This window comes from Eptatretus burgeri, chromosome 4 (assembly GCF_056783735.1).
Source record: "Eptatretus burgeri isolate ZD-2024b chromosome 4, Ebu_testis_v1, whole genome shotgun sequence".
In the NCBI taxonomy this organism is placed as follows: domain Eukaryota; kingdom Metazoa; phylum Chordata; class Myxini; order Myxiniformes; family Myxinidae; genus Eptatretus; species Eptatretus burgeri.
This window is the reverse complement of record NC_140964.1, coordinates 135,684,835-135,697,861: the sequence shown is the minus strand read 5'-3', so window position 1 is coordinate 135,697,861 and position 13,027 is coordinate 135,684,835. Positions and strand designations below refer to the sequence as shown.

Sequence of the window (13,027 nt, the reverse complement as noted above, 5' to 3'; positions counted from 1 at the left end):
CAGCGCCACCCAAGGTCAATCGGGTCTGGCGTTGGTGCCACGGCTTCCAGACAGCGGGCTGCCGGCCTCGGAATGTTTATCTGCTTCAGGTCTGGCTGGGGGAGATGTGCCGCCTTGTGGGCCGGAGGCGTTTGATGGTGCCGGGGGAGGTTTGCTCGGGAGGTCGCCACGACCTCGCCGAAGGCCATGTAAGCATGAGCCGCCTGGGGGCGTTTTTGCTGTGTAGTGCTGCTGTTCTTCTCGCCTTGTTGCTTCATATCGGTAACGCGGTCAGAGTTTTGTGGGTTCCTTGTGCAACTCAGTCTTCGGAACCTGGCGTTGCAGCTCCACTCGCTCGCATCCACACGTTATATGATGTGATGTGCTTTTATACTGTGCTTTTTTTCTTTTTTTGTACCTTGTCTGCTTTTAAATCGTGGTATTTCGTGCTGCTTATGCTTATTATGATGATGATCATTTAATAATCATCGTTTTAGGAGGGAGGAGTGTGGTGTAGCCTGCGGGCCTGCGGGGCAGGGCATGATTGTGGGGGAGTGGTCATCGTGTCTGCCAGGGACATAAGGAGTGCGCGCCGCCTGAGGCGTTGTAGTGGGTGCCGTAGTCGCTGCGGCTCGTGAGTGCATTAAGTACGTAATAAAGGAGAGCTGCGGGCAAAGTACACTCGCACTCCCGCTGGTGCAACAAAGCCGGGCTCGACTGTTCCTCCGCTCGTGTCTGCCTGCTAAGCATCCCTATCACGACACTACACAATCAATTTATATTGTCCAATCAAGGTGTGCAAAGTTGGTGGAGATCGGCCCAACCCTGTTTTCTTCAATGACTTCCATATGTACACGCATCCAGAGAATTGCCTTATTTAATCAAGTCTCCAGTTGGATATTGTATTGCTTCCTTGTGTTTCCTTCCCATTGCCATTGTTTATTAAATATCCCTCATATTGGGGTGAATTCTGGTTGTCATTGTTCTTTGGTGATTAAGAAAAACCTGTGAAGGGAATGATTGGCCGTGGTGATTCAACACCGCACATCTGCACCACGTTGCACATCAAGCTTGCTGAGCCTAATTTGCATGCAGTGTGTGGTCTAATTGTTACAACGCTTGGTCGATTCAAATGGTATCTCAGCAAAAACATAATTTTGTGGGGGAAACACCCAAAACGGTCTTGCACTACTGTCACATTGATATGATTCACTGGATTTGAACAGGGCAACTGGGATGACTGGACGACCACACCAATAAACAACACTTCCTTTATTGACATTAATATTGTGTCCCTGGCAGGTCATCGGAGGAATGGGGAGCTTTTTGGAATGGCTCCAATCACAAGGCCTGAGAGCAGAAACAGCCCAAGCAGTGATCGATAAGCTTGGAATTGAGAATGAGAAGGTCCTTCGAGTTTGTACAGAGTCGGATTCATTGCGAACCGAGCTCCTCTCACTCTCCAAAGAGAAATTTCAATTTGCAACGTATGCTGACTTCTGTAAATTTGTGAATTCTTTTTTAAAGCCGCAGGTTGTCCAACTTGCAGGCTCTTCTCTGTTGGGAAGTCTGTTCGTCAACTTAGAGAATGTTATTCGAGAACTATCCAGTTTCTGTCAAAAGTTTGTTGGATTTCAAAATGTGCAGCTGGAAAATTTTCCAGGACTCTGTGGAATCGGGTTCACTGATGTCTGCACCCCCCGCTCTCAGGATGATGGATTGAGAACCAAATCTGGTATGTCACCATGTTATCCACCCAAGCATGTCAATAAATTCCTTTATCTTCCATTACCTTTTTAGTTTGTAACTTGTGGAATGTCTTGGAGCAATTTTGTGTTGTCCAACATGTTTGAATTCCTGATTTAAATAAGCCCTTTTTTTTGAAACTGCATTAAATTCCAAATAATTTTGTGTTTAATGTCACATGTAAGTTGTTCCCACACAGCAGGTAGTGTGTTTACCTCTTGTGGAGGTGTGGACAAGCATGTCCTTGGTTAAACATCAAAATTTATCAAATAATTCCTCATTTCTTGGAAATCTTGGGTTGAACAATCTGATGTTTTTTTTTCATTTTTCTTTGAAAAACAAACTCCAACCTTCTGGTGCAGCGTTTCTCAACCTTGTTACCCTTGTGGAACCCTTGAAATAGTTTTCATGTCTCAGGGAACCCCTGCATAAAAATTATTATATACCATTATTAATATCTAGCTCTTATATTTTTATCGTAGTTCATGTGGTAAATATAATTTTTTTTTTTTCGGATACCTGGTTTAAGGAAAAAATCACCCCCTTTTTGTCAAATTTATTGGCAATGAAAAAAAAACATACTGCTCGTTTATGAGACCTCACACCGAGGTTTTAAATATTCGATTAAAAAAAAATATATATTAGACTTATGCGCTATCGCAGCTGCGTCGTACCTCCTATTACTCTTGTTTTGTTTACATTGATGACATCATGAGGTCGTTTCTCGCAAGTTTCTGCGATTCACTGTTCAAACACATGTTTCAAACCACTAAAATATCTGATTGAATTGGGCCAATCTGCTTGCTTTGTAATTGGGTTGTGCTGCTTGGTCAATTTTAAAACGTCATTTTTGAAAGTGTTTGTCAACCCCGAGTCTGTTTGACAATTTAAAAAAACACCTCATGTAACTTGATAAACAAAACTTAAACAAATAAAGGTGAGAGAGAGAGAGAGAGAGAGAGAGAGATAGAGATAGAGATAGAGATAGAGATAGAGATAGAGATAGAGATAGAGATAGAGATAGAGATAGAGATAGAGATAGACAGACTAACTGACTTCGTGCTCGGAAGCACAGAGAAGATAGATGGACACCGTGCATGCGTCCCGTATTTGAGTCAGCCACTCAATGATACACAAATCCGTCGCGTACAGGACGTCCACTAACCAGTGAGGGCAGTTTCACACTGGCGCCATATAGACATCGTTAAATACATTCCCTATGGTTGTTATAATTGTAAATGATATGAGGTTGAAGCCTCTATTATAATAACCAAGGAGTTTCCAACAACATGCCGTTCGTGTATAGTAAAATTACGAATATTAAATCAAACAAAAAATACATTAGCCTATTTATTACTGTTTCTCACGGAACCCCTAGCGACTTCTTGCGGAACCCTAGGGTTCCAGGGAACCCCGGTTGAGAAACACTGTTCTGGTGGATAAAACTCACAAAATGTGAAAATTGGTTTGTTTTCCGAACAATTTGGTCTTTCTTTGAAAAAGAATCTTTAAAAATCCAATACTTTAATTTAAACTTGAATCAAGGTCTGAGTTTAAAGTAAACTTCAACAACTGCAGTTTACATGTCAACCTTCTTTCTACATTGTTGGGTTAAATGTCGACTTGTGTGCAGGTGAAGGTGATCTGGAAGAGGGAAATGATTTCCAAATGGATATTCCTCAAAACCTTTGGAAGTCATCTGTTCAGATTGAAGAGTCAGATGATGTATCAACGAAAGAATCCAGCAGTGCTTCTCCTCGTGTTGATCCAGGTTTGTGGAACTTAACAGAGTACTGTGTTATGACTAGAAAATGGTCATTTGACTCATTTTCTGTCCATCACATCATTTATGGTGATGGGAAATTTGTTCCCAGTTTGTGGGGAAAACAATTCCATTTTGATTCCAACTGGAAAGTTTGTTACTCTCTGTTATAAAGGTTGATTTGCATTCCAGTAAAGATTCTTCATACAGCCTCCTCTCCTTCCTCTTGAATCCTACCACCCCCAAATATCTTTCCTTCCCCCCCCCCCACGACCCACCTTCCCATTTTCGCATTCCCTCAAATGTATTTTTCTCATTGTTCCTTTTCATCCCCACATTTTGTGAACATGAAATAAGCTCGGATGCGTCTTTTTATACAACATGCAGTCATGATTTCCATGCAGAATTACTTGCGAAAGAACAACAAGAAACAGTAGCACAAAATTGCATGATCTCGTTGAAGATGATTTAGTGGGGCAACTGAGCATAACAATTGTGCATTTTGTGAGGAAAGCACCAAATTTGGCACATGAGTAGCCTAACATATTATGAACAGATTTGGATTTTGGGCCATCTCAAATTCAGCCGCTGATGGCTGTGGCAGCCATTTTCCACTGCCATCAAAAATTTTGAGATGGCCCAATATCCAAATCTGTTCATAATATGATAGGCTACTAGTGTGCCAAATTTGGTGCTTTGTTCACAAACTGCACAATTGTTCTGCTATATTTAGCGAAGTTGCCCCACTAATTGTGTTTTTGGAGCTCCAGTTCAACACGCTTTACATTTTAACATTGAATTGTTTTTGCAGTTTACTAGTTTAATTATATGATGAGATGGGGGTAAGAGAGAGTCATTGTTTAATTCTGCTGACAACCTTGTTCACAGGTCAAGATTTCATTTCACAGATGCATCTTAACGTGTATGTTATTTGGACTGAGTGTATGTTTTTCTTACAAGCTCACTCAGTATGTGTACCTTGCTTAATCATCATGCATATCTTCGCTCCATCAGCATGCATGTCTATGAGCTCGACTAGTCAATCATTTCTAAACCAAGTTAATTAATTTATTCAAGACAAGAACGAAATAAATTTTGTTTATCCATGATTATTATATTACATTTAATAATCCAGCCCCCACAGTTGCACTACCAAGTCCAGCAAATGAGCCTGTGGGTGCTGAACCATAAATCAGCTGCCATAAGTCCATGATTTCTTGCAAAGTCAAGGAACTTGGTTCTATTCTGGTTCACAGTTCCAGACCCATGGGGTAGATTGGAAGGGTGCGATGCGAAGAGAACGAGAAGGGGTGGATGATGCTCTTGGACCCGACCAACCTGCGATGACCCGATTGGCACTTCGGGTAAAGTGCCTTGGTGCTTGTTGTCCCAAGGGTACAGTTTTGCTCGAAATTTGGACAATGGTAATTTAGATGGGAGTGGGCGAGAGTGACTCTGGTCAGTAAAGGGATAGATTTTGGAAACCATAATTGTCTTGTGATGTTGTCTGTTATGTGTGAAGAATTTAATTGTGTTTGGAGAATAAATGTAAGTCAGGAGAATAAATGTAAGAGAATAAATGTAATAAATTATAACATGTAAGCAAGCAATGGCAGTGTTGGAACACGACCACCATTTTTGCATTGCAATGTTTGAGAATTGAATGGTAACAGGGGAGAAAATGAGATGTTTGATTGTGTGGGTAGGGAAAATATGGAGGTGTGCAGGAATGGATCAAGCTCTGGAGGAGCGGTGACTGCGGCTCCCCCTGAGGTAATTTGTCTCTGGCAGCCGTTGCTGTCTGGAAATGGGGACCCGTCAGAAGGTACATTTAATTGGGCGAATTGCGGTAAGGGGATCCCTGGCTCCTCAGACAAGGCCAAGAGAGGCTGGATGGTGAGGAGACCCTCCCCAGTAGGGCATACAGCAAAACAGCTGTTTGGCTTTCAGAGACCGAATAGTTGAAAGGGGGTTGCACAAACCCCCTTTCATTATATGGGGGTTGCAGAAGTGTTAAAAAGCTCTTTAATTAAGTTTTGTCTTTTACAGTAGATTTGTTGTGTGTGCTTTGTGACATTTTCTACCTGCCCCAGGAGTTAGGAGCAAGGAACCAAGAGTTTTGCAAATATTCGAATTGATGTGTTTAAGGGGTGTAAAACGTTAAGGAGAATAGGTAAGTTAGCTCCGGCTCGTTTTCCACAGCCGCTCCTAATTTATTAAATCGGCTAATTAGGTGCGAGTTGGAAAGTGATAAGGCTGGAATGGTAATGCCGGCATTGAACCTTGCAGGAGCTACGGTTCCGGGGCAAGTGGAGGGGGGGGTGGCTGTGTTGTTATTGTTGGGGTAGATTGAGGAATTTCTCAGGAAAGTTCCGATTGTATTGAGTTGCTTGATCTGTGGACATGTCAGAGACATCTCAATGTAAATTAAGTGGGGAAACTGTGAGCTGAAGTGTGACTTGTCACCACACGGGGGGAGGGGTGGGGGGGGTGGTGCTGCGTTAATTAGATTCTGGAAAAGGCCAATTTCCACCAGTATGTAATTGCTCCATGTGACCTTTTCCTCCATTTTTGCATCAATAAGCCAGCAATAAAATTACGTTCTTATAATAACAACAACAACAACAACAACAACAATAATACCAATGCCGCACGTCCAAGCAAGCAAGAAACCCTGCCTTCCCGGCTTAGTACCATTAAGTCACGCCCGCGAAGCGTATGATTGGTGAGTGTGACACGAGTAGGGGGCATGATCGAAGAGCAGACAGTTGTGAGAGGACAGTGGTTAGGAGGACAGATTTGGTGGAGGACACGATCGACTAAGAGCATCTTGTTTTTGCTCTCCTCTTGGCACGACGAAATGGATGTGCGATTCTTGTGTTCATGCTGGGCAAGATGCCAGCCATTCCTGTTCGGCTGAGTCACAACGTTGTGCGATGATGAGAAAGGGAGGAAGAGGAGTGCAGCAGTAGATGATAAATGTTGCTTCTCGGGCACCCATTCCAATGAATAGGGAAAAGGGAAAAACTATCTGACCCAAGCCCCAAAAGCTCAAAATGGGAGACTCACTTCCTCCCCACCTATCCCTTCCCTCCCATACAAGCATATGAAAAAGTCAGACTTACTGATGAAAGCACTTCCCCCCCCCCAACATAATTACAGTCCTTTCATATTTTCATTGTATTCGAAGAGCGAACCAACGAATATTTGTCCATGTTCTACTTTCGGCAATAACTTAATTTTCTTATCACATTCATTTCCATCGATTACATTCACAAAAAATAACTTGGAACTTGCTTGTTGGTTGAAGTATCTTTGTTGAGCAAAGATAAAATGATAAACTTCTCTTAATGCTCTTGTCTGACAACCTGCTGAGCCACGTATCATTTTGAGATTGTTGTAAATTGTTTTTCCACTGTTCAATTGAAAACCATCAAATTTTTCAGTCCATTCAAGGATATATTTTTTTTCTTTACATGCTCCAACTTATTTGTCGTTAAATATATCTGCTTATTTGTTTTATCTACTTTTTCCCCGGTTATTTCTTCAATAAGACTTATTTGATATTTCTTACATTTATTATGTTTCCCATTTAAATACCAAGGCTGATTACATCTCCACTCTTTGGTTTTGTTGTTGCTGGGATCTATCATTTATAAATCAGTAAAAGATGGCGGTAGCCCATTAAAATCCCCAACCCAATATCTTAACACTTAAATATCTCAACACTAACACTTATAACCATAATGGAGACGATTGCTTCCATTCTCTAAAATGTATCTTTTATCATCAAAAGCTCCTCATGCTTTCTTATTCACCTCTTCTGTAAATAATTGATGTTTATAACTTCTTATTGTATTCATTTTTCAATACTCTTCCTTCTTGAAGGTCAAACAGTTGTCATAATGTTTAAATTTTATTGTTTGTTTGATTACATTTTTCTTTATTCCCTTTTGCTTCTTATCATGCCCTTCAATATTATTATTAGCAATATATTTATAAGTATAAGACTTTGATCTCAATCCTATAAATTCACTCATTACCTTCCCACCCAATTCATCTTTAATCTCACCAATAATCTTCTTATTCTTTGATGAAAACAACACATCACCTGACTTGTAAGTACTTGTATCATGTATATGAATATCATCAATCATATCCTCATATACATCACTTGTCTTAATTTCTAATATAAAACTATCTGTATCCACAGATAACAATGATACATTATCCTTATACTTTGGTTTTAAATTAGTATCGTAAGAGTCATACATTTACAACTTTGACAAGTCAGTAATTGATGTTCCTTTCTAAATAGATTTATCCATTTCAATACTCTTTTTTTTTTCAAATGAATAGCACAATTGTTGTCTGAAAACATCTCCGCTCGCTTAAAACTTGGTCCATTCATTAACTTTGAAGCCTGTTTCCAAGATGCAGCAAGTCTTATGTTTTGCCTCTTCCGAACATTTTTCATCGTCTTTCCAAATACAGCATTATTCATTAATTTATAAAAGTCCTTCTTAAAATCTGTTTTTGCTTCTGTTCTCCTGTTTTGTATTCAAATCAATATACTTCTTTAACCAATGACTGTTTAAATTTCAAAATCCTATGATTTTTCCTCTCTCAACCCAGCAGATAAATATTGTCTCAAGTTCCTTTGATGCAAAACATAACTTTCTTTTTCATTTAATGTCGTAAGTAGTTTTTCTGTAGATTTACCTTTTATATTAAATGACTGTTGGTAATCACTTAAGCATTCTTTTCTTGGACTTTCTTTAACAGGGGCATAAGGTTGGTCTGTATGTTTGTTATGAAGTTCTGGATATTTTAAATCAACCTCAAAATAATATCTAACTTCAGGTCAGGTCAGGTATTGGAGCATGTGCCAGAACAGCGCGTCGCTGCGTCCACTTTCCGCCGGTACTCCAGGGGCCTCCGTCTGGCCATCCCCCAGGCAGATGCCAGGCCCATCCCCATCTCCTTGAGATGATGGTCAACCTGCTGCAACCATGAGGCACGTGGTCGGCCCACTGGCCTCCTCCACTCATCAGACTCCCTCTCTGAGAGAATCTGGTAAGCAGGATCAGCGTCAGGAAAACGAGCCACATGTCCATACAGCCACAACTGACGCTCACGGACTATGCAGGTAACAAATCTCATCCGAGTCTCTCTCAGCAACCGCTCGTTGGACACAAAATCCAACCAGCGATAGCCAAGAATTCTCCGAAGAGACCTGGTACCAAAGGAATTAAGTCTCCGTCTCAGATCCTTGGTCAGAGTCCAAGTCTCGCACCCATAGAGCAAGACTAGGAGTACCAAGGACCTGAAGACTCGGACTTTCGTCCTCCCGCACAAGTACCGGCAGCGCCACACCCCATGATCCAGTGAATCCATGACTCCCCAGGCCTGACCCAGACGTCTATTGACCTCTGACTCGCAGCCAGCAGAGACATGAATATCACTGCCAAGGTAAGTGAATCTCTCCACGAGCTCAACATCCTCACATCCTCAACTTCAGCTTCATCCAATTCTTTTTGAGAGGAGACAACAATGCCTTGTAAAACTTTTTCAGAATGTTTTTCTGCAACCCATTTCAGTTTTCCATTAGGTAAAGATTGAAACATAGCCCACCCATACAAATTGTTTGCATCATAATACATCAGGTAGAAGTTGTCCTCATTCTTATTATAATCAGGAAGATATTTGTTATTGGCTTTTGCATATCTCTTGTAACATACTTGAGATATTCCTCCTCTTTTATCCTTCTCTATCATTAAAAGCGTATCTATATCACTGATTAATTCCAAATCCTGTTTTGTCATTTTTAACATTGCACTCCAAGCCAAACCCGGGGCTGTGTAATAGTGAGCGGGGTCAAATCCATCAGAATTTTTGTTATGACAGACTATTCTAAAAGTTTCAAACACATCAGTTTTCAGATGCAAATCATGATATTCTCCAAGATTCTTTATATTAAACTTCTCCCAAACCTTTTAAGCTTGTCTATAATCTCTATCGGAAATATGAGTTTCATTCAACTTGCTGTTGAAACTTTCCCTTGAAGGAAGTTGTGTTTCTTTAAACTTCTCAAATGAATCCATATAATCATAGGGATATATTCCCTTTTGTGATAAGAGATCAATCTCTTCTTGATTTGAGAAATGTGATTTAAGATTTGGTAAGTTTTTAATATTTGATGCAAAGTTAGATCATGGACTTTCCATAAACTTGTATGTGTCAAGAAATCTGATATGGGTGATGGGGGATGTATGAATTGTTTTTGTGAATGAGATGTATTTTTGATCTGTGTTAGGAATGGCAGAAATATTTCCAGATGTCTTTGAAAGTTCATTTATAAATAGATGTGTGTCATAGTGAGCGTTGTTGTGAAGAAAGACAGGAATAAAGCTTGGGGGCTTGTAATTAAGATTACAACGTGAATGAGGACTCCAAGCCTCATATTTCATTGACTTTATGTTAATACATATTTACCAGTAAGTTTACAATGATCCCTAACTTTGACAACTCCCTCAATTTTCTCCTCACAAATATGACAGATACTGTTCTTTCTAAATTCCTTTTTCTCTCCCTTTGTGAATGACATTGGTTTATAGGTTTTAACCATTATTTCTCTTCGTCTTCCACAGTCTTTTTTCCAATTGTCTTTCAAACTCCTCTGAGGCATCTTCTCCTCTATAAAGTTCTAACTTGTTGTATTCATCAAATCGTAAAGTTGATCTTCTTGTTCTTTCGGCTGCTCCCGTTCGGGGTCGCCACAGCGGATCATCCGTATGATCCGCATAGTGATTTGGCACATGTTTTACGCCGGATGCCCTTCCTGACGCAACCCTGGTCGCCTCTTACGACACAGGGATAAGGATTAGGTTTTTGACCCCAAGGTCAAATTTTGAAATCTTAGATACCATATTGAGTAATACCTTATATGAAAGCGCTTGATAAGTGCTTTCCAGATCTGTCAAAAGTTTGACGCTATGACGTCATTTGATGACGTCATGATGAAAAAACGGATTTTTTTCATGGTTACTCTGGAGACCGATTCTCATCGGAATCTCTCATCGGCAGATATTCCTCAAATAGTCGCTCCTGGTGGATAGCAGCTCTGTTCACCTCAGTGTGACCTTAAAGAAGTCACACGTGGTCACCTTTTGGCAAGACATTGGTTTTTATTTAGTTCTGTGTTAAAGAAATTGAAGTTGCGCCAACCGATGAATTTGTTGCTTGTGCACATTCAGCTCTGACGTTTCTATGACAGTGGTCTTCAACTGGTATTTACGGTGGATACAAATCCCGGTTGAAGACCACTCTATGGTAGAAACGTCTGACATGAGCTTTGTCCGCACGATGTTTATTTGGTTTTTAAAAAACCTTCTGTTTTGTTAATAGATCTCTTTTCCGTGTCTGCCTCCACGTGTCTACTTCCAAAAGTGGATTCCGTGTCTACTTTCGATCCTGCTCTCGCTTTATATTTCATTTCCCTTGATACCTGATCAGCAAAACACTTTTCACAGCATTGCTTCATGCAGTTTTGTTTTATTAATAGTCATTGTGTGCTATTGTTTCCCAAGGCCTGGTGTTGGCTTTACAGTTAAAGTGGCTGGCTTAAGATCTTAAGGTCTTGAGTTTGTGCTCCTGTTGCCGTTGAAGTAACACCAGGTGGAGTTGACTCAGCCTGTCATCCTTCTGAGGTCGGCGAAATGAGTACCAGTGTACTGGTAATAGAGGGCACTGCATCAGCAGCACAGCTGTACCTCCAGAAAATGATGCAACCAGCAGCCACAGGCTGTACACAACAGCTATTGTTTCCCTCCTATTCATATTAACGGACTGGTAGGTTGGCTGAGTGGTGTGCACACTCACCTCTGAGCTCTCTAGCCTGGGTTTGAATCTTGACCCAGCTATAAACTGTCATCCTGGTGTTTTGCAGCCAGGGTAAGGCATCAATGTGTGCACAGTCCCTCCGGTGTAATATTAAACTGGACGTCCCATCTGCCGGCATTAGTTGGTGAACGATAAAGATACCACCGTGTCCTTCGTGAAGAGTCGGCGAGTTATCGCCGCAACCTTGAACAATTTCAACATTCCTACTCCAACCTCCAGGGGAGATCAGCTGCACAGCCATTCTCCCAGCAATGATGCAACCAGCAGCCACATGCTGCATACGAAACGATGATGAAGATGATGATGATTCATATTAATATCCACTCCGCATGCCATTTTCATTGGAATATAATCACATCAAATTAATTGGCTCGAATGCAAACCTCTTTTCCATGGTATGCAAATCTTTGCGACTACAATGCATTGGTCAATTAGCAGCGAAAACGATATCCTCTGTGCATGTTGAAAAGAGCTTTTAAAAAGCAAACCTTCAGCTCAAAGTACATAATACTTCCGTGCCCCCTGTTTTGAGTTGCAGGCTAATAAGCATTGCATAGGCTTGTTTTAGTAGCCGTTGTGGCAGCACAATCTGCTTTGTACATTAGGACCACAACCAGTCTGGTTTCCTGGATCCAAGTGATGATTGAGCATGTCATTTGCTCGTCAGAAATTGCGTTCCTTTCACAAATAACTACCCAGCATAGTGGGATTGTATTTCGCAGAATAATTTCATTGCATTGTTTTGCCCACAAGTCTGTTCACAGTGTTTGTGGAAATAGAGATTATATCCTGATGACTACAGCAAAACTGTATTCAAGAGGAACAAAAACGTTGATTTTTATCTTGCCAAAACGAAGTTTTTGCAAGATATGTAAGTCAGCTTGTATGTTTTTTTTATTACTTACGAAATCTAAAGATTTCGTAAGTATATTGATGACTTCCGTTTGTTTGTTTGTTTGTAGGCACGATAACTTGAGAACGGAAGAAGCTACCAATGTCAAATTACAGCACGTGATTCAGGAGGGTGATGGCTGGGGCTGAGTAGATTTTGGTCAAAATCGGTCAAAGGTCAAGGTCACAGTGAGGTCAAACATGATTCCGTAAATTCATGTGGAGAAATGGAGTATTTTTGCTTCGCTCGACGTCACGAGTTCGTTTTAACTTCGATTTTAATTTTGTCTTCGGTTTTTGCGATCGCTTGGGATGCTTAAAACTCGGTTGTCGAAATTCTGGTAAAAATCAGATGTTTTGGAGACGTTTTAAGATTGTATAAAAAATATTTCACTCGACGCATCACGGGTCATCCCATGATGCAGTGCGCTCGAGCAGACGCGTCGTTGAGTTACGTTAAGGTATAATTGCGTGGAGAAATGGAGATTTTTGCTTTGCTCGACGTTACGAGTTCGTTTTAACTTCGATTTTAATTTTGTCTTCGATTTTTGCGATCGCTTCGAACGCTTAAAACTCGGTTGTCGAAATTCTGGTAAAAATCGGATGTTTTGGAGACGTTTTAAGATTGTATAAAAAATATTTCACTCGACGCGTCACGGGTCGTCACGTGATGCAGTGTGCTCGAGCAGACGTGTCGTTGAGTTACTTTAAGGTATAATATAATTGCGTGGAGAAATGGAGATTTTT

At 40.7% G+C, this 13,027-nt stretch overlaps 1 protein-coding gene across 7 annotated transcripts in view; it reads left to right on the top strand.

Moving 5' to 3' along the window:
- LOC147029186 (protein FAM200C-like) overlaps nucleotides 1-13,027 on the top strand; it is a 297,542-nt gene that overhangs the window by 211,715 nt on the left and 72,800 nt on the right. For 5 of the 7 annotated variants that reach the window (XR_015056816.1, XM_085876335.1, XM_085876338.1 and 2 more), the window contains 2 exons: nucleotides 1,282-1,714; nucleotides 3,359-3,496. Coding sequence is in view for 6 of the 7 variants with exons in the window: in XM_085876335.1 (XP_085732461.1) it covers nucleotides 1,282-1,714; nucleotides 3,359-3,496 (571 nt within the window). In the remaining variant the exon portion in view is untranslated. Of the gene's footprint in view, nucleotides 1-1,281; nucleotides 1,715-3,358; nucleotides 3,497-4,743; nucleotides 4,852-5,193; nucleotides 5,261-13,027 lie in introns of those variants that run through there. The other 2 variants (XM_085876337.1, XM_085876336.1) reach the window with 2 other exon arrangements.